This window comes from Carettochelys insculpta, chromosome 17, assembly GCF_033958435.1.
Source record: "Carettochelys insculpta isolate YL-2023 chromosome 17, ASM3395843v1, whole genome shotgun sequence".
NCBI classification, from domain to species: Eukaryota; Metazoa; Chordata; order Testudines; family Carettochelyidae; genus Carettochelys; species Carettochelys insculpta.
Window position 1 is genome coordinate 17,464,547 of NC_134153.1, and position 26,509 is coordinate 17,491,055.

Genomic DNA, 26,509 nt, shown 5'->3' on the forward strand with positions numbered 1-26,509 from the left:
CAAGGCTAAAGCAGCTTTTTGCCTGCTCTTGCTCTTTGTACAGCTACCAGCACAACCCCATGGCCCTGGGATGGGAGGTATATCTCTGCATAGTGCCCCTGCCCACAGTCCCCCTGCTGCCAATGGGAGCTGCAGGAGCAATGTTTGCAGGCTGTAGTGTACCAAGAGTCACTGCCAGGGGGAGGGTGCACTTCACTTAAGAGAGCTGCCCAGGTAAGCATCGCACTCCTCATCCCCCTTGTGCACCCTCACACTCACTTCTGCCCTCAAACTCCCTCCCAGAGCTGGAACCCTCACCCCCTCCTGAACCCCTGCTCCAAGCCTGCACCCAAACTTCAGAGCCTGAAGCCCATGCCCCCTCCTGCACCCAAACTCCATCCCAGAGCCTTCGTCCTGCATCCCAGCTCATACCTGCACTCCACACCAGAACGCCATCCTAGAGCCCAAGTCCAACCCCCTGCCTCCCCCAGCCTTAGGCAGGTGAGGGAAGGAGGCACCGGAACTGATTCTGGGCACCACCAAAAATTCTACAAACTTGCCCCTCCAGCAGCCTGCCCAGTGCCTACAGAATCAGAGCAGGCTGCAGCCAGCTGTACAGACCTAGCAACAGCCTACCCAGCGCCTATGGAGCAGTTAGCAAAGTGGGGAGTGGGCTCGCTCGGGGGAGGGGCATGAAATTACAAAAGGGGTGCACAGCATGTTAGGCTGCTAGGTCTCAGGCTCATTTATCTCATTAAAAAAGTTGACATACGCTACTGTTTCTATGTAGGGGCATTCCCATTGATACGCCGCTTAAAGCTTTTGTCTTCTACAGCCTTACTTTTGTCCATGTACCGACAGGGTTCTTTTCTCATATGGACACAACCGAAACTTCCCTCGGTTTAGATGACATTAGGTTGGGGTGGGGGGCTGCTAATTCCAGGTGCGAAGGGTGGGAACCGACGGAATAAGTTTGCTCACCCCTGGCCTGGGGGGTCAGAGCGGGCTGTACCCAGCTACACGGACCCAGGCGCAGCCTGCCCGGGGGTGGAGGGACCAGCAGCAGTCGCCCGCCCTGTCCGCACTTGCCCTCCCAGAAGGAGCAGGTGGGTTCCGGGCCTGGCGGGCCGCAGCCTCCCCGGCTGGCACTGAGCATGCTCACGGCGTGCGGCCGCGCTCGGCTTCTCCACGTCCGTCCCGCCCGGGCGGGGGTCCCGCCGCTACAGAGCCCCCGGCAGGCGGCCGGGCCGCGCCGCGCCGCACGCTATGAACCCGGGCGGCGCGGGGGCGTCGGGCTTCCCCGGTCCCGTAGCGTGTAAGTGCCGAGCGGGCCCGGCGGGCCCGACAGGCCCCGAGCCCTGAGTTACGCAAGCAGCGGGTGTGGGCCGAGCTCGTACGCGGGCGGGCGGGCGCGCGGCGGCGACTGGGCTGGCGTCTCTGCGGCGGCCGAGCGAGGCCTGCGCAGCGGGCCGGGCCTGGGCGAGCAGCAGCAGGTGGCGCCGCCCAGGCGGGGAGCAGCGAGGGGCCGGTTCGCGCTGGCGGCCCGATTCCTCAGCGGCTCCGGGGCGTAGCTCGGGCTTGGGCGCCCCGCCCAGCAGAAGCCCCTTCATCCCGGAGCCCTCGGCGGAGATCGGCTCTGGCTTCCCGCCCTCAGCGCGTCTCCGGCCCGGGGTGAGGGAGGGGCGGACGGGTCGGGCGCCTCGCTTGTGGGGCGCTGGGGGCGGGGAGAGACAGTTGGAGGTGGGGGACGGATGGGGCTGCAATGACTGGAGGAGGTGGCAGGGGTGACCGCAGGCCGGGCCTTGCCGGATTTGATGCCCTACCCAACTTCTGCCCTGCAGCGCCCCATGGAGGTGCAGCCACTCCGGCGGGGGGCGGGGCAGCCCCAGCCCCAGCCCCAGCCCCAGCGCTGCAGGGGAGTAGGTGGGAGCAGGGTAGGGAGGCTTTCCTGGGCTGAGCGGTATGGTCAGGAGTCTCAGAAATAACAGGGGTGGCTGTTCACCCAGCCACATCTCTGTTCCCTTTCTGCCCTAAGTAGCTGCACACCTGGGGCAGGTCCAGGAAAGCCAACAGTGAAGCTGTCCTCTCCCTGCCTGACCAGCACTTGATGGGCTGAGCCTGCAGCCCACATCCTCAGCTCTGGCAAAGTTCTCATCACCAGCTGGGGCCCCCCAGGGTGGTGCTCCACTTTGTGGTCCCTGCTCACATGCCCCTGTGCATGGAGCGGAGGCAAATGAGGGGCACTTAATGAGGACACCAAAATAGGGACAGGGAGGGGCACCCAACCCTGGGAAAAGAGCAGCAGTTAGGCCAGAGTAGGATGGGCACTGTCTTTCCTCTCTGTTGTCTTTTGGATGCGAAAAGAGATCCTGGGTGTAGCCAGGGGATAGGGTTGAATATGGTGCCAAAATGCAGCATGCAGCTGCCTAAGGTATCATGCAGTTTGGGGTAATTTGTTGTCCCACTTCTCATGGTGCCCTTTGCAGCCACATATTTTGTGTGTTGGTAGGGGCAGTTCTGGGAGGGACAGAGGAGGCAGTTAGGGATGGGTGGAGAAGGTGGAGATGTTAAACTGTAAGGGTAGGAGAGGAGGCAGGACAATAGGCTGTGAGAGGTAAGGAAAGAGAAGAAAAGGTTAGGCGGAAAGCATCCTGGCATCTCACTCCAGGACCATTCATGTTTATTAAGGACTCCTTCCCATCCACCCCAACTGGAGCACTGGGCAAGGGCCTACATGTTGGGAAACACTCCTAGAGTCCTATGGGGGCAAACTCCCTAGGCCTAATATGCATGGAATAACGGTGTAGGTCCTTTGGGCCCAGTGCATAACGGCACTGTGCAATAGTGCAAGCCTCCTAGCTGTGAGGGTGTCACTGTGCCACATGCACAGTTGCAAGTTTCTAGAGTGCAACTGCCATGCAATCTCCTGTGGCCTAATATGTAGCATGGAACCAGAATATAGCCTTATCAGCAACTTAATGTTCAACACTTCAGGCGTGCAGGTTTCCCGAATCAGGTTTCCAAGGCATCTTACAGCTTATCTACACTCAGCGGAAGATCTGTGCAGCAGTGCTCGATCTCCCAGAGGTCGATTTAGAGCCCATAGTAGGAATGCACAAAGCTGAACTCAGACGGTGCCCCCATCGGCACTACTGTTCGTCACGAGAAGTAAAAGAGGTCAATGGGAGCATTTGCTCCTGTTGAGCCACCCCAGTGGAGATCATGCAGACTTGCAAATTAAGGTACTTAAGTAATTTATCTGGAATTGCATATCTTCATGTGATCTTCCACATTAGTGTAGATTTGGCCATAGTGGTTGGTTTGTTTGTTTTTTAGTTCAAATGGCTTTGCACTTCAGGCTGTCCAGCATGCTCAGCTCCTACTGAAGTCAGTGCCCACAAGCTTCATGTACCACTAAACATGTTTAGTTCTTCAGTGGTTAACTGGTCATCTGCTGAACACTATGCCTCTTCACAAAAAAAGGACAGAATTAAAAAGTTCAGCCTCTTGGTTTCACAGTTCCCACTGTCACTCCCCCAATAGTAAATGAAAGGGATACACTGCAATTATTTCATAAGAGGTCCTGATCTATATGATACTTGATAATCTTAATGGAGTCTTTCTTTGCTTTTGTGTGGGAATGTTTTTATGTTTTCGTTTCATCAATGTAATTTCTCTGATTTCCTTCCATTTTTGTAGTTCCAGGAGGCACCACTGTTCTAGTGGAGCTCACCCCAGATATTCACATTTGTGGCATTTGCAAGCAGCAGTTCACTAACCTAGATGCCTTTGTTGCTCACAAGCAAAGTGGCTGCCAGCTGACCAGCACAACTGGGACCACTAGTACTGTCCAGTTTGTCTCAGAAGAAACTGTGCCATCAACACAGACTCAGACCACAACCAGAACAATCACTTCAGAGACTCAGACCATCACAGGTATTTCTTCAGAATTTGAAAGCACACAATAGAAATGTAAACCTGTGTGTCCCATCTTTAAGCTAAAATACTGGTTTGCACACAAGTATTCATATACATTTTGGTGAAAGGAGGAGAAACAATCTGAGTACTTCATTAGCTTTTGATGTAATACTGTGCACTTAATTTGACAATTAAAACGTGGATTCATTTATAATATCTTAAACCTGATGTGACATGCAGCCAGCACTTAATGAAAAGGAAACTATAGTTAGTGCCAGTATGCAAAATAGTTGCATTACACTGCATTTTTAGTGGTGCCATTGGTAACAAAAACACAAGCTTAGAATTTTTGTTGATCTTCAGTAGAGGTCTTCTTTATAAGAGACCCCTGCATCTGGAAAAAAGCGTTCCCACAGTTCATTAGCCGGGAGTACCATGATACTCAGCATTGCTGCCTCTGTAAAGGCTTAACATTTAAGCCTGTTCTGAAGTTCACTTGCATAAAACTATATGCGTGCGTACTTTTGGCAAAGGGCCTGATTTAGTTTGAACTGTCTTGAACAAATGAAGAGGGGTATCTGAGTTTGTCGGTAGCTTCACAAATAAGCAGTCCTGTAGCACCTTAAAGACTAACAAATTTATTTTTGAGGGTAAGACCCAATCTGAGAAAGCGGGTCTTACCCATGGAAGCTCATTACCTAATAAATAAATTTGTTAGTCTTTAAGGTGCTTTAGGACTGCTTGTAATTGTTGAACAGACGCAATAATTTTCAGAGAGATTTGAAGAAATGTTTTGGTGGAAAGAATCTGATCTACAAAAGTCTTAAAACTGGTGAAAGACAAGTTACATTACAGGTGACTGAATTCAGGGCTGGGTGCCAGGAATTTCTGGGTTCAACTCCAGCCCATGATTTACTGGATTTTGGATGAATTGCCTAAATTTATCTGCCTCTTATTTACTCACCTTTGAATTATGGCAATATACATACCTCATAGAGTTGAGATCTAAAATTCCTCTAACTGAGAGGGATTAGATAATTTTAAAAAAATTTCAGTTTCTTTAGTTCATATTTTTGACACCATTTAGTATAAAACCACTTTTGTTGTTTCCCTGAATGCTGATTTGAGACAATGATCTTGCTAATGCGTAACAACATGAATAACTGTACTCATATAAATAATCCTCCTGCCACGCCCACACGGAAACACAGCGGAAGAAACGGAGTGAGCCCTTAGTCCTGCAGTTGGATCCACATCATCACGCCCTTGTTTTTGGCAAATCCCACAGACTTCATTGCAACTTTGCACTCAAGGGACTATCCATGCATATCCAGTTGCAGGACAGAGGCTTTTGTCAGTTCCTTTTCTCTTCTTTTTCAATTTCTCTGTCTTTACATGGGGTTTTCACTTAGTAATAGTGAACACATTTTTATAAAAGAATAAACGTGAATGTAGGACTAGGTATGGTTGGCACTTAAAGGAGATCGGAAATGTTTATACTATGAAAGTGGAACATCTTATATTTTTAGTTTCTGCTCCAGAGTTTGTTTTTGAACATGGCTACCAAACATATCTGCCCAGTGAGAGCCATGAACCTCAGAATTCTGCTGTCTCCCCATCATCGAAAACACGTTCCAGAAAATCCAGTACTGCTGTTACCCAAAAGAAATTGAACTGCTGCTATCCAGGTTAGATATTGCTACATTTTCTTTTTCTTTCATTTAACAATTGGTGGGTTTAGTATAGTTGCAAATTTGCTAGGCTTGACTAAGTAAATGAAATTAATCTGCACAGAATCTACAAAACGACACAATATACTCCTTTAGGCCTGATCTAATATGAATTAAAGTCAGTGGGAGTTTAGCCATTCACTTCCGTGAGTGTAGAATCAGGCCCTCAGGCTCTGATGATATATGCTGACCAGAATCAGTGAGGCTGTTAACCTACCTTCCAAGTGAGCTAGTAGGGCCTGATTAGTATCATGTGCTCCCTAGCCTGCAACTTGTGTGAAGAGTCCTGTAAGTAATTTTTGCTGTATCCACAATTGATGTACTCGGGCATTTACAAGGATGGACTGATTTTAAATATGGTTAATATTTAAATAACATTAATCAGTAGAGTTACCATATAGTGCACAGAAAATTCCCACATGACATATGCTTAATTCTTTCATACAGGGGTCAATGCTGTAAGCCTTGGGAGTTATGCGTTCCTCAAATGTGTTGTCTTGTTTATTTAAATAGAGTTTACAGTATAGTTTCAAATCTTGTCTTTACCTGAGAATCTTATTTCACATGCACAACCTTAGTTTGCACATGCACACACTTTCAGGGCCCTACTCAGTATTCTTGACTCAGGGTAAACTGAGAGTAGAGGCCCCAGTGTGTTAGCTAGGCCCCCACAATCTCTCATTTGAGACTATGTGAAATTAATTAGTCTCCCTGTGTCCCCTGTGTACTGTAGAGTGCATCTCAAAACCCAGGCAGAGATTCCACACAATTTGTTTTAGAGATTACCGCGAGACATTCCAGAATGAGTTAATGCAGAGAATGAATTATCTTCTAGGGGAGCACTAGAAGACTAAAGTTTATAGGTAAGTACTGCTACTTACTTATTGTAAGTAAGTGTATGCAAACAAGATGCCAACTTCATTTTCCAGCAGTGTTGAATTTCTTCTCTTTATGTTTATGTATGTGTACATACACATGCACACCACAGAGCCTTGATATACTTGACACAGAAATGTTACAGATATATGCTGAGAAAGACAACATCCTGACTCTATCGACGTATCTGTGCTATTGTCTTGTTTTTCTTAAAAATCTTGTTGTTTTTTTTTTGTTTGTTTGTGCTATCTGATTTATTTTCAGGTTGCCAATTCAAGACATCATATGGCATGAAAGATGTGGAACGTCATTTAAGAACACACACAGGTAAACATCTAAAACCATCACCTTCTATTTTTCCGTCATATTATTGTCAATAGATATTTTCCCACAAAATAAGTGTTGAATTACAGGTAGTAAAACCTACATGTTTGAGAGGAACAATTCTTCCCCTACCTTTCTGGAATGTAAGGACCTTTGGAATGCCAAATTCCACAGTGTGGTACAGACTACTTCAGTGCGGGCCAGTTTTTTAACTTACAGTAATCTGGACCTCATGTTTCGGGACATCAGTAATTATGTTTCCTTCTCTCATCACTGACACACAGGATCTGAGTTATGTGAATGGGAAGCTGTTTTTCAGTGAATCATTGCATTATACAATAGATTAGGAAAAAAGTTCTAAAAAATCTAGTTGAAACAATAAAGTGAACATTTTTTAATTTTTAAATGATCTTTCAAAAGGTGGTGTCAGAGCATACTGGCTTGCAGTATTGCTTACCTTACCATCTTTTGTGTTCATGTTAGGAAGGGTGCTTAATATGGAGGTCTCTGAATGCATAAACAATGAAGGTGAATTTAAGGTGGCCTTTGGAAAATTAGGACTATTGGTATTTGAAAATTCTCTATAGTTTCTTTGTGTTTTCTTTAGTTCCAAGATTGTGGCATTACAAAAGTTCTTATCTTGATGCTGTTTTATTGTTTTCAGGGGATAAGCCACATAAATGTGAGGTGTGCAGCAAGTGCTTCAGTCGCAAAGATAAGCTGAAGATGCACATGCGTTCCCATACAGGTGTGAAACCTTACAAGTGTAAACACTGTGATTATGCAGCTGCAGACAAGAGTAGTCTCAACAAGCACCAACGCATCCATTCAAATGAGCGTCCTTTTAAATGCCAGATCTGTCCTTATGCAAGCCGAAACTCTAGCCAGCTTACTGTACATCTCAGATCCCATACAGGTAAGTCTAGACCAGAATTTCAATCTCTAAGAGTTCAAAAAGTCTTAGGGGTCACATTTGAGGTATTTGGCTGCCCAAGATGTATATGGGTGTCCAGTGGGATTTCAGAAGTGCCTCAACTCCCAGTCAAGATTCTGTTGTTTAAAAAAAAAAAGTTGCAGGGGTTTAACTAAATTGATGGTACTATTGAACTAGTTAAACCAGTGCAAACTTTTAATGTTAATCTTGTCTATTTTAATTTTGGCATATCTCATCTTTGCTTACATCTGTAAATTGTCAAATTCAGCTAACTCTACGTAGACCCTCCGGGTCAAGGCTGAGACAGGTTAAAAGCACAGTATGAGAAAACTGGCATTGTTGGTGCCCATGCTGTACTTGTTCTGTGGATAGAGGAGTTCAGTCTCCAGGATGGTCAACCCACACTTCTTTTGCAAACGCTAAATTAATAACTTTCTTAAGTCCTCTTTTATCAGATTTTATCATGTACGCAATTTGCTATAAAGACACTGAACATCTTTGTGACCTGTACAATTATGTTTGAGATATGGTATTGTTCACTTATTCTGTGACAGCATTTCTCAAACTGAGGTCGGCGAGCTCTGCTGATCACTGCTTCACCTCCCTCTCAGTGCCTCTTACAGCCAGGGGCTAAGGCAGTTACCCCACCCGCCCTGGTAATATGTAGCCCCCTGAAAATAGCTTTCAGGTCCCTGCAGACCCTAGGTGCATGGGTGAGCAGGGAAGCTTTGTGTGCTGCCACTACTGGAGCGCTGGCTCTGTAGCTCCAATCAGCCAGGAACTGTGGATAATGTGAGCTTCAGGGCCAGCCCCTATGGGGATGTGGGCAGCAGGTGGCACCGCCCTGTCTGCCTCTGCATCTAGGGACTGCAGTACAATACATCTGAATCTTCAGATGAAGGAAGCTGGTGTACTTGCAGTTCAATTCCTTGGAGAGGGGAGCGAGAAAAGCAGAGCATGGAGTCGCATACGCTCGCTGTCAACATGGGCTGGAACACGGGCTTTAGTGGCAGCAGCCCAGGACCTTGACCTAAGGGATCCTACAGAAAGATCTGCACTTCTGGTTGTACACAGATCTTTTTGCAGGGCCCCAAGCTGCAACCTCTGCAGCAGTGGCTCCATTCTCCACCAACAGACTCTGTGCTGGCTCCTACCCACCCACCCCCCATACCTCACCCCACAGGCTCACCACTGGCTCAGGCAGTCCACAGCCCCATACCCCAGCTGCTACCCACACACCCTAGGATCTTCACCTAGCCCCCTGTTTTAACTGCCACTTATTTCTGATTACACAGCTGCTCCCTCCTCTTCAGCCTGTACTAATGCCCTTGCCATTTGGTGCTCAGACATTCATAACTCAGGGAGTGCCTGTGTATTGTTGATACTGAGGCCAATTTTCAATAAGCTAGAATGATTCAGCTAGTGAAGAACAAGGACTGAATAAATTCTTAGTGTTTTCTAGCAGGTAAATTGGGTGACATTGTCATAAGGACACAGACTTGCTTTGCTCCTTTAGAATCACACCTTGGTGACAAGTTGCCCTCTCAAAGCTATTTGCACCTCTCTTCCAAATAAATAACCTGATCCCACATACCAGAACTGACGAAGGTTCTTTCAGAAACTGTTGTAGGGGAACTGCTCATTCTGTAATGGCAGTGGGATTTTTGTCCCTCCCTCGTGTCTATCCTCATTCACTTTCGTACTCTCATTCAGAAACACAGTCAGTCCAATGTGTGAAAATTGAGCTATTGAAATATATGCTCTACTTTCATCAGTAAATTAGGTTAAAATTCAATAGCTGAGTTTTAGAGCTCAACTGGAAGAGTGTGCAGCTGTGAGTGTAATGTGCTATATATCTCAATTATTAAAGAGATGCAAGATTTTTCAAAATAAGCAGTTAAATGAATGACCCGTGTAGATGGATAAACAAATTATGCAAAAGTATACAGTTATCAAAAAGACCTGTAAAATATTAATGTGTAAAATAAATTACCCTTATGCAGTTTGATTGTTAATGAACAAGGCATTGACTGAACTTAGTACATTTTTGCATTTTGTTTATCTTACATAACACTTCTTTTAGTTTTCTTCTTTCATAACATGACAGAGTAATATAGGTTGAAGCTCTGTAGTCTGGCACCCTCAGGACCTGACTGGTGCTAGATAAGAAATTGTTGGACTATGGGAGGTCAATATTGTCTAGCAGCATTACTAACAATTCCACTGCTTACTGGGCTTTTAGAAGACATTTAGGGGTAAATTACAGCTAAATAATAGCACAGAACTCTGAGATCCAAGACTGGTGGCTGGAAACAAATTTAGCCACAGCCATGATAAGTGGTCATCCAGTGAACTAAAATCAGAACAAATTAGTGATACTGCTGAACAAGAGTTCCTTAAGAGAGGTGTTCAGCCTGTACCAAAATAATGTCTTATTGTTCCAGTAGATCAGAGAAGAACAGTTAAAAATGAATGGTATTGTTTTGCAAATACTAGTTTGCTAGTCAGCTTTTTTGTCGTCTTTTTTTCTAATCACAACATTCTGAATGGACTCACTTTCTTGAAAACCATGTCCTGGATTTTATTTAGTGATTATTAATAAATATATATGTGCTTATTTTGGTTGCACAAATGTGACAAACCTACAAATGCAAGACCATTCAAAGAACAGAGGTTTGGGCAATGACAATTTAAATGCTTATACACATAACTAACTTTCCACATCTGAGTAGTTCCCTAGAAGTAAATGGATTGTTTACAAAGTTAAAGTTGAGTAAATACAAGAAATATTTGCAAGAGATAACATTTAATTCCTTTGATGTAAATTTTCAGTTGGGGTTGTTTCTAGTGATCGTGTGTGTGTGTGCTCACAAAAACATTGTACATGTACATGTTGTATTCAGGCACTCACCTAAATACACACTAATTAAAAAAAAAATCGTTAACTGTAGTTTGTGAAAAGATGGTCACAGGGTGAATCCTCAGTTTCCAACTGATAAATTGCATTTTAAATTGCAAGACACTGCATAGTTACCCAACATTACATTTCTCAGTAAGTAAACTCATGAATCCACAAATTAGTATTTATTTTTGTGTGTTTTTACTAACTCTTCCATGGTGCCTCTAGGGCTTCCATGCCAGTCCCAAGCCTGGATAAAGGAAGAGAGTTGGTCAGATGAGTGTCAATGAGCTGATCACAAAACAACAATATGAATGAAATCTGATGCCAGTACGACTAATTGATAAAAGACGCTGGCTTGGGTATCGCCCAGATAAGCAAGGTTCACAGCAAGCGAGCAATTGGGGTTGGGTCAATAAGTTGACTACCAAATGAAAATTACAACTAACGCATATACTGTCAATTGGAACATAGAACATCTGAACACTGTGGGTAACTGGAAAGTTAGAACAGTTTCAAAAGGGGATGGAGAGATACTGATGTGATAAACTTGGACTGGCAGAGATACGTTGGACAGCCTTGGTAGAGATGCGCAGTTGCAAAGTCATTTTGTCAGGGAACAAAACAAAGCATGAGGCAGGAGTCAGATTTCTTCTTAGCAAAAGACCTAGAGGAGCAGTGTTAGGATACAAACCAGTGAGTGCAAGAATGATGGTAGCGAGATTTGAAGCAAAACCATTCAACATCTCAGTCATTCAAGTGTGTGCACCCACGTCCAGCAAAACGGAGGAAGAATCGAACTGTTCTTTAAAGACTTGACAAAGATGATGGAGGAGATGTCAGTCGTCGGAGATGATTGGAACATGAAGGTTGGAACAGATAACAAAGGTTGGGAGAGAGTCATGGGGAGGTGTGGATACGAAGAAAGAAATGAACAAGACGAGAAACTACTAGCATTTGCTGCGGAGGACAAGATGGTGATCTGCAACATGAGATTCCTCCAAAAGGACTGTAGGAATTGGACATGGGGATCGATTAACAGGAAGTCCAAGAACATTTAGAAGAAGTCCTTTTCTGGGAAGGACTGCTAGGCAGAGATGGCATTCACCTTTCAAGGCGGGGGAAGACTATATTCGGGCACAGGCTGGCTAACCTAGTGAGGAGGGCTTTAAACTAGGTTCAACGGGGGCAGGGGAGCAAAGCCGGCAGGTAAGTGGAGAGCATGGATACCTGGGAGAAGAACTTGAAATGGGAGGGAGTATGGGCTACACTGGGAGAGTAAAAAGAGGGCCAGGGCAAAATTGGGAGGCAAGACCAAATCAATGTCTGAGGTGCCTATATACAATGCAAGAAGTATGGGAAATAAACAAGAAGAATTGGAAGTACTAATAAATGAATACAACTATGATATCATTGGAATCACAGAAACTTGGTGGGATAATACTCATGATTGGAATGTTGGTATTGAAGAGTACAGCCTGCTTAGGAAGGACAGACAGAGAAAGAAAGGAGGAGGTGTTGCCTTGTGTATTAAAAATGTACACACTTGGACAGAGGTGGAGATGGACATAGGAGATGGATGGGTTGAGAGTCTCTGGGTTAGACTCAGAGGAGTAAAAAACAAGGATGAGGTCCTACTAGGTGTATACTACAGGCCCCCTAGCCAGGTGGATGAGGCTTTCTTTAAACAGCTAACAAAATCATCCAGGGCCCAGAATTTGGTGGTGATGGGGGACTTCAACTCTCCAGGTATATGTTGGGAAACTAATACAGCAGGGGATGGACTGTCCAATAAATTCTTGGATTGCACTGCAGACAACTTTTTATTCCAAAAGGTTGAAAAGGCTACTGGGGGGAAGCTGTTCTAGATTTAATTTTAACAAATAGGGAGGAAATTATTGAGAATTTGAAAGTGGAAGGATGCTTGGGTAAAAGTGATCATGAAATCATAGAGTTCACAATTCTAAGGAAGGGTAGAAGGGAAAACAGTACAATACAGATAATGGATTTCAGGAAGGCAGATTTTGGTAAACTCAGACAGCTGGTAGCTAAGGTCCCATGGGAAGCTAAACTGAGGGGAAAAACGGCTGAGGAGAGTTTGCAGTTTTTCAAAGGGACATTATTAAGGGCCCAAAAGCAAGCTATCCCGCTGCATAGGAAAGATAGAAAACATGGCAAAAGACTGCCTTGGCTTAACGAGGAGATCTTGCATGATCTCAAACTAAAAAAGGAATCGTATAAGAAATGGAAACTAGGACAAATTACAAAGGATGAATATAGGCAAACAACACGAGCATGCAGGAGCAAGATTAGAAAGGCTAAGGCACAAAATGAGCTCAAGCTAGCTACAAGCATAAAGGGAAACAAGAAGGCTTTTTACAAATAGATTGGTAACAAGAGGAAGACCAAGGAGAGGGTAGAGCCATTGGTCAGTGACGAGGGAGAAACAGTAACAGGGAATTTGGAAATGGCAGAGATGTTTAATGATTTCTTTGTTTCAGTCTTCACTGAGAAATCTGAAGGAGTGCCTGACACAGAGAATGCTAGTGAAAAAGGGGTAGGTTTAGAAGTTGAAATACGAAAAGAACAAATTAAAATTGACTTACAAAAATTAGATGTCTGCGAATCACCAGGGCCTGATGAAATGCATCCTAGAATCCTCAAGGAGCTGATAGAAGAGGTATCTGAGCCTTTAGCAATCATTTTTGGTAAATCATGGGAGACGGGAGAGATTCCAGAAGACTGGAAAAGGGCAAATATAGTACCCATTTATGAAAAGGGGAACAAGAATAACCCGGGAAACTACAGGCCAGTCAGCTTAACTTCTGTGCCAGGAAAGATAATGGAGCAGGTCATTAAAGAAATCATCTGCAAGCAATTGGAAGGTGGTAAGGTGATAGGAAATAGCCAGCATGGTTTTGTTAAAAACAGATCATGTCAAACCAATCTAATAGTTTTCTTTGATAGAATAACGAGCCTTGTGGATAAGGGGGAAGCGGTGGATGTGATATACCTAGAATTCAGTAAAGCATTTGACACAGTCTCACATAATATACTTATCAATAAACTACTCAAATACAACTTAGACGGGGCTACTATAAGGTGGGTGAACAACTGGCTGGATAACCGTACCCAGAGAGTAGTTATTAATGGTTTTCAATCCTGCTGGGAAAGTATAACTAGTGGGGTTCCGCAGGGGTCTGTTTTAGGACCGGTTCTGTTCAATATCTTCATTAACGATTTAGATATTGACGTAGAAAGTACACTTATTAAGTTTGCAGATGATACCAAGCTGGGAGGGGCTGCAACTTCTTTGGAGGATAGGATCATAATTCTAAAGGATCTGGATAAACTGGAGAAATGGGCTGAGGTAAACAGGATGAAGTTTAATAAGGACAAATGCAAAGTGCTCCACTGAGGAAGGAACAATCAGTGTCACACATACAGAATGGGAAAGGACTGCCTAGGAATGAGTACAGCAGAAAGGGATCTAGGGGTTATAGTGGACCACAAGCTAAATATGAGTCAACAGTGTGATGCTGTTGCAAAAAAACCAAACATGATTCTAGGATGCATAAACAGGTGTGTTGTGAACAAAACACGAGAAGTCATTCTCCCGCTCTACTCTGCAGTGGTTAGGCCTCAGCTGGAGTATTGTGTCCAGTTCTGGGCACCGCATTTCAGGAAGGATGTGGAGAAATTGGAGAGGGTCCAGAGGAGAGCAACGAGAATGATCAAAGGTCTAGAGAACATGACCTATGAAGAAAGGCTGAAAGAATTGGGCTTGTTTAGTTTGGAAAAAGAGAAGATTGAGGGGGGATATGATAGCAGTTTTCAGGTATCTAAAAGGGTGTCATAAGGCAGAGGGAGGGAACTTGTTCTTCCTTGCCTCTGAGGATAGAACAAGAGGCAATGGACTGAAATTGCAGCAGGGGAGGTTCAGGTTGGACATTAGGAAAAAGTTCCTCACTGTCAGGGTGATCAAACACTGGAACGAATTGCCAAGGGAAGTGGTAGAATCTCCATCACTGGAGATATTTGAGAAGAGGTTAGATAGATGGCTTTCAGGGATGGTCTAGAAAGTGCTTGGTCCTGCCATGAGGGCAGGGGGCTGGACTCGATGGCCTCTCGAGGTCCTTTCCAGTCCTACTCTTCTATGATTCTGTGATAGGTAGGATCTTGATAAGAAGAAGGGTAACATCAGTACAGCACTGCTGAACTTTACAAGGAGCAAATAGAGATTCAGACCACGTTCTAGTGATTGCAAATATCAAGATGAAACTCAAAAAAAAAGTATAAGACACAGTTTAAGAAACCAAGTGACATGTCAAGGCTAGGTGAGGAAGAAATAGGGAATGTGTACAGAGCAGCACTCAAGGGAAAGATTAGGAATACGGGCACAGGGAAGGACCTAGATAAGAGAGTCAAAGGGATAGCCACCACCATAGAAGAGGCATTTGAGCCAACTATTCCAGAAGAAGAGAAGATCAATAAGAAATAGATTATGCAGGAGACACTAAACTTGGTCCGAGAGAAGAGAGCACTGATAATCAGGAGGGATGTTTCCAAGAGGGTGGACAGCAATATAGAATGAAATGCAACGAGGTAAGGAAAGCAGCCAGAAAGGATAAAGTGGAATGGCTAGAGGAGCAGTGTGAAGATGTAGAGAGATATTACAGCGAGTGTAAGACTAGGGAGGTGTATAAGATGATCAGGAATATTAAGAGGAAGCAGCAGCCAAAGCAGATACGGCGATCAATGGTGAGAGTGAAGGGGTGCTCATGAACAAGGAGAAAGTTCTGCAGCAATGGGCAAGACATTGCACCAATCTCTACAAAGTATAGTTGGACCTGAGTGTCTCAATGGGACTGATCAAAGAACTGAAAGATATCACCGCCAATCATCAAGAGTGAGACTGATATTTTGGTGGAGGAAGTAGAAAGAGCAATGAAATGACTAAACAGTAAGAGCCCTGGAAATGATAAGACCACAGGAGAGATGAACAAAAATGGTGGAGAAAGTATGATTCAGGAATTACACTATGTAATATAGCATGAAAAGAAGGAAAGGCACCTAAGGAATGAATGAGATTCATGCTAGTGACAATAAACAAGAAACAAAGTGCATTGGAGTGCAAGAACTACAGAACATTTGCCCTAACAAATCATCTAGGCAAAGTGTTGATGATACTGACAGAGAGACTCTAGTGGACGAGCAAGTGGGATTGAGAAAATATAGAAGTACCATACAGTAGGTATTGCCACTAGCGGAGAAAGCTTGATGTAAGAACAAGAACATCTACAATTTCTTCATTGATTTTTCAGAAGGCATTTGACAGTATAGATCAGAAAATGACTTGGGTGGTGTTGGAGTCATATGGAATAGATAGCAGGCTGACACAGTTATTGAAGGATATCAACAACAATGTGGAGAGAGTGTGAGACCGTGCAGAGAGATGGGAAGTTGGTTTAGAACAACTAGACATGCAAGACAAGGAGATCTGATATAGCCGAGTATCTTCATCATTCACCTAGAGAGAGCGATGGACAGTATCAAGGAAGAGGTAGAAGGGATATCTGTGCATGGGATGAGAATCAACAACTTGAGGTCCACAGATGAAATAGTTATTGAAGAAGATGAAGAGAAGCTAGCAAGAATGGTGCAGTGCTAAATGAGGAAGGGAATTGTATGGACTGATTATGAGCATTGATAAAACAAAAACAATGGTATTTGGAGATAAGGAGATAAGAAGGAAGATCAGTGTAGATGGGATTGAACTACAGAACATAGAGAAGTATCTGGGAAGCAACATAACGTGATCTAGACTGTAAGAAGGGAGAACCAACTAGAATAGTGAAAACGAGCAAGTTTGAAGGTGATGATTAAGTTCTGGAAAAGCAAAGTGATTAGCACAGAAACAAAGCTGAACATCTTGAAAATGTGTGTATTCAGCAGCCTGTTGTATGGATGTGCAACATGAGTGATAACAAAAGATTTCAAAGAAGGATATTGGTATTTGAGAGGAATTGTTATAGAAAGACCCTGAGAATGGGATGGATGCAGAAGGTCACCAATGAGGAATTATATAGGCAGATATACCCGAAAGAACCTACTGCAGAAGGTTATACAAGGGAAGTTACAGCTACTTGGGCATATCTTTAGAATGAATGAACGAAAAATCAAAGCCCTGGTATTTGGCATAATGGACTGCTCAAATAAGAGAGGCAGACCCCACAGAGAATGGGTAGATGATAGAATAGATTGGTGCGGCACTAGTCTACACTAAACAGGAACAGATGGAAGAAAATAGCAGGGGAGACATCGGACACCAACAGGCTCTAAGTCTCTGGTTGTTGTTGATGATGGTGATGATGATATTTTTACTCTTCTAATTTTTCTCTTCTGATTATGGTACACTGCTACACTACAATTAAATTTTTCCCCAATACAACCAGTCATAATACCCTGTAAATCTGAAGTAACCAGTGTCTCTGCATGCAAACATATACTGCTAAGCGTTGTCCTTTCTTTTCACCTTCCTTTTTGTGTTTTCCACACTTGCTTCAAAAATTGAAAATCTACTTGAATACCTCACCGTTAGAAAGTAAAACAGGTGCCCGGTTTTTGCACAAATGTAAGAAATTTAAGCCAAATATCCTAGGACAAATGTAGCATAGAATAGGAACAGATTCTCTAGACCAGTGGTTCCCAACCTAGGGTGTGTGGACTCCCATGTTCACGAGGGTATTACAGGGGGTCCATAAAATAAATAAAAGATAGATAAAAATGGTCATAGAAATAAGTTTTAAATAAACTGCAAAGTTTCAATCAATTTTTTTAAATTATTTTCCAATGATGATGATATTTGCTGTCTGAAAATCTATGTTGTGGTTTCCGCTTTCATTTAATGAAGTGTACATAGCAGCTAGAATTGGCTTTGATGGGGGTCTGTGAACAGTTTGGAGTGAGTCATTGGGGGTCTACACTAGCAATTGGGTGTCTACACTAGTGAAAAGGTTGGGAACCACATGCAAGTTGTGTTGGAGGATGATTTTTAAATCTGTATCTTCAATGGTAAATATTTTATGATCAAAATATTTTTAAAAGATGATTACCTAGTAATTTACTTCAACATGGTTTGGAACTGATATAATACTCCATCATATTAAGTTCTTAGCATGACTACAGTTAAAATGTATGTATTTATTTATGCATGTATTTGGATGTTTTAATGCATCAAAATGTTTCAGAGGACTTCTTTGAATCTTTTATCTCATTTACTTAGTTGAAACATTCAGTTGTACTAATTAGGAAGGATTGAGAAATTTCAGTAGTTTGTTTTGGAATAGTGTTCACCATTCATACCCCAAAAATGAACTTGAAGTGGAGAACATCTGGCCTACAATACCAATAAAGAGCAGGGGTCTGTAAGCATGCCCGTGTGTTCTCTCTATCCAAGAGCCCTCTGAGCCAGGATTGGCTACTGTGTTTCCCGCACAGAAGCATCACTGATCAGCTTCAGGTGAAACAAAAGAACACAACACTTGAATTCCATCCTACTAAAGAATTTAGTACATTGTTGAAATATGTTTGGAAATTTTGATGGGAATAAATTGGGTTCATGTACCAGTTTAAGTTTATGCAGCTTTCAGTCTGTCCAGGAAGTAGTGTAGAATCATGGATTGACTCTTCTAATTTAAATGCATGTTTTATTGACAGGAGATGCTCCATTTCAGTGTCGAATGTGTAATGCTAAATTTAAAATCAACTCGGACTTGAAGAGGCACATGCGTGTGCATTCTGGAGAGAAGCCTTACAAGTGTGAGTTCTGTGATGTCCGCTGTGCCATGAAAGGGAACCTGAAATCACATATTCGTATCAAGCACAGCATGGAGAACAAACTCAAATGTCCAGAGTGTGAGTTCCAGTGTGGAAACAAAACAAGCCTTCGGCATCACTTAAGAACCCATCAGCCAGAGCAGCCAGTAAAGTGCTTACAGTGTGACTACTCTTGCTCTAACAAGGCAGCACTCAAGGTACATGAGAGAATTCACTGCGATGATCGCCCTTTCAAATGTGACTTTTGTAGCTTTGATACCAAGCAGCGAAGCAATCTGACTACGCATGTGAAGAAAGCCCATGGAGACAAAGTCAAGACCAAAAAGGAAACTACTGAAAAGAAAGAGGGAGACAAGCCAAAGCAGGGTGGCTCCAGGCAAATAGCCAAATTGGATGCTAAGAAAGCATTTAAATGTGGCCTGTGTGATGCTTCCTTTGTCCGAGAAGATTCTCTTAGGAGCCATAAGAAGCAGCACATTGAATATAATGGGACCAAAAATACCGAAGTGGCTGTTTTGCAGCTCCACGTGGAACCCAGTAGGCAGACCAGTGCCCCGATTACTGTACGTCACCTTCAAATCCCAATTCAAGCCACTCAGGTTTCTCCATACAATGAAGGGAAGGTGAAGATAATTGTTGGCCATCAAGTGCCTCAAGCTAATAGAATAGTTCCAGCTGCTTCTGTGAATGCTACACTTCCAACATTAGTTGGCCAGAATCAGGAGGACCTCTCTGCCAGTAACCAGTTGCAAATAGTGCACCAGGTCAGTCTGCTGGCACCACCTCATCCCCCTGTTTCTCAAAACGAAGCTGGATCAGTGGGACAGCCAACCGTTCTTCTCACAGCCCAGGATCAAACTGACAGCAGTGCTCTCCACCCAACTTTGATTCCTGCTGCTTCAGTCAGCAGTCACAGGGCTTCAGCAGGCCATACTTTCATCAATGACTCTGGAATCTGCTGCTCTGACTTGGAAGGTCTGAATGCTTTGATTCAGGAAGGGGCAACAGAGGTTGCTGTGGTTAGTGATGGAGGCCCGACTATCTCTGTTTCTACTTCAACTTCCCCTCCCCTTATCTTTTCCTCATCCTCTCTCACACAGGCACCTAAGCAGACCTACTCCATCATTCAAAGTGGAGCCCACACAGCTTTGCTGTGTCCTGCAGACTCCATACCAGATTAGTTAAAAACTATTACTCTTGCAGCATAAATTTCATCCTGGATCATGCTTTCTGAAACCTTGATGTTAATGAGGTTTTATGGCACTTAAGTGAGGGCTTGATTTTCAGGTGTCCAGAGGTTCCATTTGCACCACTTTGCACATGTGCTCATATGTTGCAGTCTCACAGAAACGTAGTGACTTGCACATGCATAAGAGGCTGTGCACAGTTACATATATTGGAAATGAAAGGAAAAAAATGTGAGCCTGAATAGCAAAGCAGCTGTTTAAAAATTCGCTTTTCAAAAAACTTCCCAGAGCAGGGTTGTGGAGTCCCCCCCCACACACACACACAATAGATACCTTGTTTAAACAAATTAGTTTTTGTTTATCAAATTAAAAGAACATCTCACCTTATGATGCCATCATGACAAGTTCTCATCCTCTGTGAAAAGTCTGAGCTGCCTTTGTGAGTGGACCAAAACACCCATTGTGACTCTCTAACATCTAACCAGCCTGTTCCAAGTCTCCTCCTGCAGGTTATAATAGGGCCTATCTTATTGTTATGCTCTTCTGCATGTAAACCTTGACCAGGCAGAGCATTTAAAGGTATGTGGACTGTGGGTCAAATCCAGCCTGCCAAACCGATGGACCTGGTCCATGGCCACCATCCCATGGCCAAGCAGTAGACTCAGGCAGGGTCCTCCCTTCTGTGTCCCTCATTCCCAGCACAAGTCCCATTGGCAGTGTGTGATGGCCCCTTCCCTCAGTGGCTCATAGCACTTACAGCACATGGCCCCTGCAGCTGGCTGCTTTTAGTGGGTTGCAGAGGCTGGGAGCCTGCCTGAGGGTCCCTCTGGGTTGTTGGCCGGGATCTGCCTAGCTAAACATCTCCTGGCCAGAACCTACATCTGACAGACCACCCCCTCCTTCCCCCCCAAACCCTGTGCCCCCTCTCCTGTATCTCTGCCTCAGGTCACAACCCCCTCCCAGATCCTGCATCTCCAGGTCAGGATCCTCTCCTGCACCCATGCCCTTATCCCCTCCTGGACCCTGCACCCCAATCCCTCCTTCACCCTAGCTTCCTCCAGACCCCACACTTCCTCAGTTAATATCATGGAAGAGTGTGGCCCTAGACTATTTACCAAATTTTTAGTGGTCCCCCATCAAAAATTGTTGTCCATGCCTGAGCTAGTCCCATTGTTTTAAACTACTCAAATGCTTAATATTGAACACATTCTTAAGTGATTTACTGGATCGGAGCTGTAGTGGGAGCACGCTTTGTGGTGAACCTTTCTGTTGCTAACACAGTACAACAGTGGTTCTACTTTTTGGACTTTGCACATAAGAAAAATTGCCCCAGAACAAACATCTGTTCATATTTGTATTAGTTTGCAGATGATTCAAACATAGTTCTAATAGAATTTCATATTATCTAGATGCTACTATTTAGACGATAAAATACAAACAATATTTTAAACAACATTAGCAATTGACCCCAATTCTTCAAACACTTACACATTTGCTTACTTCACTTGAGTAGCCTCACTGAAGTGGTTTACAGGATTGGGATCTAAATTTGTAAATGATGAGATACATGTATTCATTTCAATTCAGAACCAAACTAATCAGGATGAATTGGAGCCAGATTTTCAAAAGTGCTCAGCACACAGCAGCTCCTAACTTGAGCTGTCACCAGGCTTTTCCAAAGAGCTCAGCACCTGTCTGGCTAAGTTTAAAAAAATGAGTGCTGAGTCCAGGGCATAAATGAGAGCTGAGATCTTTTCAGTGTTTGGTCCATAGAAGCTAAATGGATCATTGACATATAGAGTCTAAGGTCTGATCTGGCATCCATTGCAGCTGATGGACATTGCTTCTTTGACTTAATAGATACTGCATCAGACCCTTGACAGGCTATAGTGCTCACTGTATTCCCAGAACTGGGTGTACATCATTTTGGCATCATGACATGTACATTCAAAAAGGTGGCAGTGAGCCATAAATCCCTTAAAGGCATTCTAAAATTACATCCCTGATAATTGTATTAACTTGGCATGGGGCCATCAGCTGGCCTGGGAAATGCCCTGCACCACAGAAGGGATTCTGTCTTGAGAATTGTGGTAAATGGCAATTATAGTAAGTATCTGTTGAAATCAATTGGAGGCATTTAGCATCTTGTTTGAGACACTTTAGCATTTAGCAATTTAGCAATTGGAGGCATTTAGCATCTTGTTTAAGACACTTCTGCAGGATCAGGCCACAAAGTACTTCCCTTAAAATTGGAGAATGCTGTTTGTGTGTTGTTTATAATTTGTCATAACAGGCCTTTTATGCAAATCATGTATACTGCTCAATGATCTGTATCAGAAAGGTCCTTTTAAAAAAAATACAGTATATTTTTTCAAATACAGTGTTGCAATTTTATGTCATTTGTTTTGGTGCTGCATTATTTGATTTTAGTTTTATGATTGAGAAAAATGTATTTTGCATTTCTATCTCTGTTCTTTATATGTGAGAATGCAGTTTAAAGTGAGGAAAAAGAAAATATACTGAATGGGTTGTAGTACGAAATCTAATCATGGATTCCATTTTGGAGATCAAAAAGGTAGATAATTAGAATGTAACTACATAAATATTAGTAAAGAACAAGATAGAGAGTGTGGTTATTTGTGTGCTTAACATCACCATGCAATGAATGTGTATGTAAAGAATAAATATGTACATGTGGGTATTGGGTTTCAACCATAAAAAATCATTGTGTAACTGATTAACAGTTTTATAAAGTATAGTACATGTGCCTTTTTAGAGAGTGAGAAAGAGAAAGTATTTCTCGGTGGGTATGAAAACATGTTTAGCTAGGAAACATAAGTAAGGCCATATTTGAAATTGAATTTATAGTATCTTTTTACAAAAATCAATTTGCACATGCATTTTTTTCCAGCCATGTTTATGTTTGTGCTCACAAATCTGAATTTGCATCCTTGAAAATGACACATGGAAAAAAGCAGACACAAATTACAGGTACAGTTTTTAGAACCCTTCACTTTTGTTGACAGAGGATTTGATTAGGTATGTTCTGTAAACCTGAATCCACCAGCAATGCCAACTTATTCTATGAAAGCCACTCAGTATAGTTTTGGTTTTCTGAGGTTTGTTTTGTTTAGGCTTTAAAATCATAGTCCTTTAAGAAAGCAGTTGAAAATAATCTTGATTCATGCATCCTGGCTTTGGCTTGTTCAGAACCTATTAGCAATATAGGCAGTCTTCAGACGTGTATTTCCTCAAACATTATGGATGGGAAAAAAGGCTGTTGCTCATTTATAAAATAAATTATGAGAATGTTAAACAGGAATTAATTTATTAGTAAAGAAGATGGGCTTTTTAGCTCCCAAGCTGTATGGTAGTTTGAAGAAGAAATTTGTGGATATTTCTACTGGGGTGGATAAAAGTCAATGCCTTTTTTTTTTTTTTTAAATAAAAACACTGGATTTCTTATTTAAATTGGATTTTTTTATTTAATCAATAGAATACGAAACTCTCATTTGAAAATGAGGTACAATTAAATCTCAACACACGTACGTTAAACATACATTTACAGTCTCATAAAAATGGATTAGTGTCTCGAGTCTGTTCAGTCTAACTACCAGCTCTTGTTTCTTGAAAGTTCCTGCCTTTCAATTTCTGTTTCTACACATACAAAAAAGTAACATGCACAGACACGAGCTGAATAGCAACAGCCTTCCTGTCCCATGCTCCTATTCAGGAAATGTATGGGGCAGTCACTTGGTCCTCTATCCACACAATTTTGGCCCACTAAGCAATCACACAGCAGGCAAGGGAGGATGCTGCAGTGGGTAGAGCAGTGCTCAAGTCAGTTCAGTACTCCGATTCCACCTCCTAACATCAGTTTGGCATTCACCTAAATTGGAATGCACATGAACAACCACACGGATTAAAAACTGTTATCGCTGTAACTTGTTCTTCAGCATGCGTTGTTCATGTTCATTACAAAACCCTAACGCCTTCCCCTCTGTCAGAGTAGCTGACAAAAAGAAACTGGAGGGAGGGGGTTGACAGTGCCTGTATTGGGCACGATGAAGGCACTGCTCCAGAGGGCGTTGCACTGACTCAAAGGCTACCCGCTAAGGGAAGAATTTTCAGGCAACCAGGCACACGTGTGTGTGTGCACCGAAATTGGAATGGATGTGAACAATACATCTGAAAGAACAGCCATTACAGAGGTAAGTACGTGTTTTTTCCCCAGGTGTTTGCTGTGTTGGATGTTTCTAGAAAAATGTTTAGCTTCACTAATCCTTATGGTTTGCTTAATTAGTTAACTAGAGTTTTGAATCTGTCATTCAATTATACAATACAAAAAGCTGCAGTAAGTTGCCACTGAGTGTCATTCTCTTATATCACATAATACATGTTCCTTATTTTGGAACATCATGACCACACACCATAATGGTGATGCCATTAAGTCTATTCCGTACTTTACTTCAGCATAACTCCGCTTTTCCAAAGGAACCCCATTTTATACTTCTTGTCTCCAATAACAGAAGTGGCAGTGAGTTCAATAGGGCTTACTCCAAAATTAAGTGCACACAGCATAGTCAGTCTTAGTGGTTTTGGTAACTTGATTTAAATAAATTATTTTTGGTGATTTTAAATCAACTATGTAAATTACCTTGATTTAAAATCAATCCACCCTGATCTATATTAAAATTATTTCTATTCCATACCCTGGTTTAGTGATTCTTGTTCTCAGCATTCCATATGAGTCCATTTGCAGCTGCTTCTCTGCACAGCTGTGTGAGTATCCTCCTAAAGTTCTGTGGGGAAAGATATGCTGATTTGTGGTGAGCTCACATCTGAGAAGAATAGTTGCAAATCACCGAGCAACCCTCCCGGAATATAAGATCAGAAATAGAATGGGACTCCCTCCCTGCTCACGACCAAATTTCATTGATTTTTCACAAGCCCTGATGTAGTAAGAGGAGAGTATTAAGTTCATCCGAGGAGTAATCTGGCAAAGCTCTTATTGAGTGCTGTGGTAAAGGAGCCAGCCCTTTGTAGTATGCAATGACAGAAAACTGGAGAACAACGCTGAAAGCACACCCAACAAACCAAGCACCAAAGGCTTATGCCCCATTTAGGCTAATAACTGTTTTCTAATTATCCTGACTCTTTAAACAGCACAATTCAATTGTCCTCTTGGTTTTGTTATTTTTGTGTAATTACATAATTTCTATCATAATTATAAATGCTGTCTTTTAATGAATATAATGACTTTTGTCCAAGTTAGAAATTAATATCTGTAGTAGAGGTTTAATAGACTGTCTGGTTACATAACTAGTCAATAAGCAAATGTTTATCAGTTAATGCTACCAGTTACTCGCAGCCCTCCCACCCACCTCACCTAGACAGGATGGCTGGCCAAGTCTCTGTCCCTGCTTGCACTGGCATCAGGTAGTTTCTCCCACTGCCATTCTGTATTTAAAAGGCTGAGCTAGCACACAGAGTGGCTCAGCTTCTGTACGCCCTTCCTAACCCTATCGCTCCAAATTTAAAATTGAAATGCAGAGCAGCAAGGGTAGAAGGGCTCAATCGCAGAGTGGACCGACGCTGAGGCAGCCTGTGTGCTGGCTCATCCTTCTAAATGCAAAAAAGCAGACCTCTGTGCTTTATATGTTGAGTCTGTTCAGGTAGGGCTGTAGATCTGAAGAAGTGGGTCTGTCACACAAAAGCTCATCATCCAATAAATTATTTTGTTAGTCTTTCAAGTGCTACGTGACCACTTTTGGTTTTGATAGAATACAGACTAACGCGGCTATCTCTCTGTTACCTTTTAAATGCAGAGCAGCAGGTTGCAGGAGGGCGGTTAACTACGTAACTGACACGTGTTAGCAGTTCCTCAGTTACCAGGTTACTCACACTATAGCATGCCTAATCTGGGATTGCAAATACAGTAGATTTTATTATTTCTGAAAAGGATACCTGTGTGATGTTTGATTTTTATTTATTTTCCCCCCCAAAATAAAGGGAAGTTAAAAAAGACAAAAGAAGAAAAGGCATGGGAGAAGAAAGGAGAATGATGTTCTGATTTTCTAAAAAAATCTGACCTAATCTTTTCGAGTTTGTCAGCAGCCCCTCTTCTCCAAATCATTACTTACTCTTTAACTGCAAGGTCAGCCAAGTTGCTATGCCAAGCTTCTGTCCCTGAAGGCAGTCTCTTTTTTTCCATACCAGCAATGTGAGTCATTTGGCTACAAGTACTTCTTTAGAGCCAAACTTTCTACGAGTTGGAGAGATTTAAGATTATGGGAAGTATCTATCATATTAATTCCCCTACCTACTTCTAGCCAAAAAAATGATTGCATGGGATATTCCCAAAAAATTGTGAGCTAGTATGTCTCTGAGAGACCAACATCACCAGCAGCAGGTCTGTTCTGGCAAGGTCCATGCACTATAATCTATGTGGGGAACAGTGTCAACAAAAACATCAGTAGATCATTGTTTATCCTGGTTCTTGTGTTTAAACTGGAAAATCCTGTTCTGAACATATTTAATCTAAATAATGCATTTGGCCATCTCTAGGAGTACGAAATCAACTGGGAAAAGTGAAATTCTGGGCATAAGCAAATTTGCTCATAGGTGAAACAATGATCACTGGAATTTTAGGTGACAACTCAAACATAAAATATTTAAGAATCCTTATTGTTGGTGAGAGGGAGAATCTGTTCAAAACTAATCTAAGGCCATTTTATTGGGCAGATGGAAAATTGTTATCCTTTGGGCCAAAATTTTATATTATCAAAATGAATATGCTCCCTAAAATAACGTGTCCTATGAG

The 26,509-nt window shown here is 42.7% G+C and overlaps 1 protein-coding gene across 2 annotated transcripts; it reads left to right on the forward strand.

Moving 5' to 3' along the window:
* Nucleotides 1-1,141: 1,141 nt before the first annotated feature.
* ZFP64 (ZFP64 zinc finger protein) lies at nt 1,142-23,122 on the forward strand. 2 transcript variants are annotated; one of them, XM_075011942.1, is made up of 6 exons: nt 1,142-1,294; nt 3,679-3,915; nt 5,427-5,585; nt 6,768-6,830; nt 7,492-7,743; nt 18,380-23,122. In XM_075011942.1, exons 1-6 carry the CDS (start codon nt 1,246-1,248, stop codon nt 19,678-19,680), a joined length of 2,061 nt encoding a protein of 686 aa, XP_074868043.1. In that variant the 5' UTR covers nt 1,142-1,245; the 3' UTR covers nt 19,681-23,122. The 2 variants fall into 2 exon arrangements, with proteins under 2 accessions (XP_074868043.1, XP_074868044.1); XM_075011943.1 differs by having other exon boundaries at nt 5,439-5,585.
* Nucleotides 23,123-26,509: the final 3,387 nt, after the last annotated feature.

Coding starts and splice junctions, on each gene's coding strand:
- ZFP64 (XM_075011942.1), top strand. CDS start 1,246: ATGAACCCGGGCGGCGCGGGGGCGTCGGGCTTCCCCGGTCCCGTAGCG. Junction 3,916..5,426: donor AGAGACTCAGACCATCACAG/GTATTTCTTCAG, acceptor TTATATTTTTAG/TTTCTGCTCCAGAGTTTGTT. Junction 7,744..18,379: donor ACATCTCAGATCCCATACAG/GTAAGTCTAGAC, acceptor TTTTATTGACAG/GAGATGCTCCATTTCAGTGT.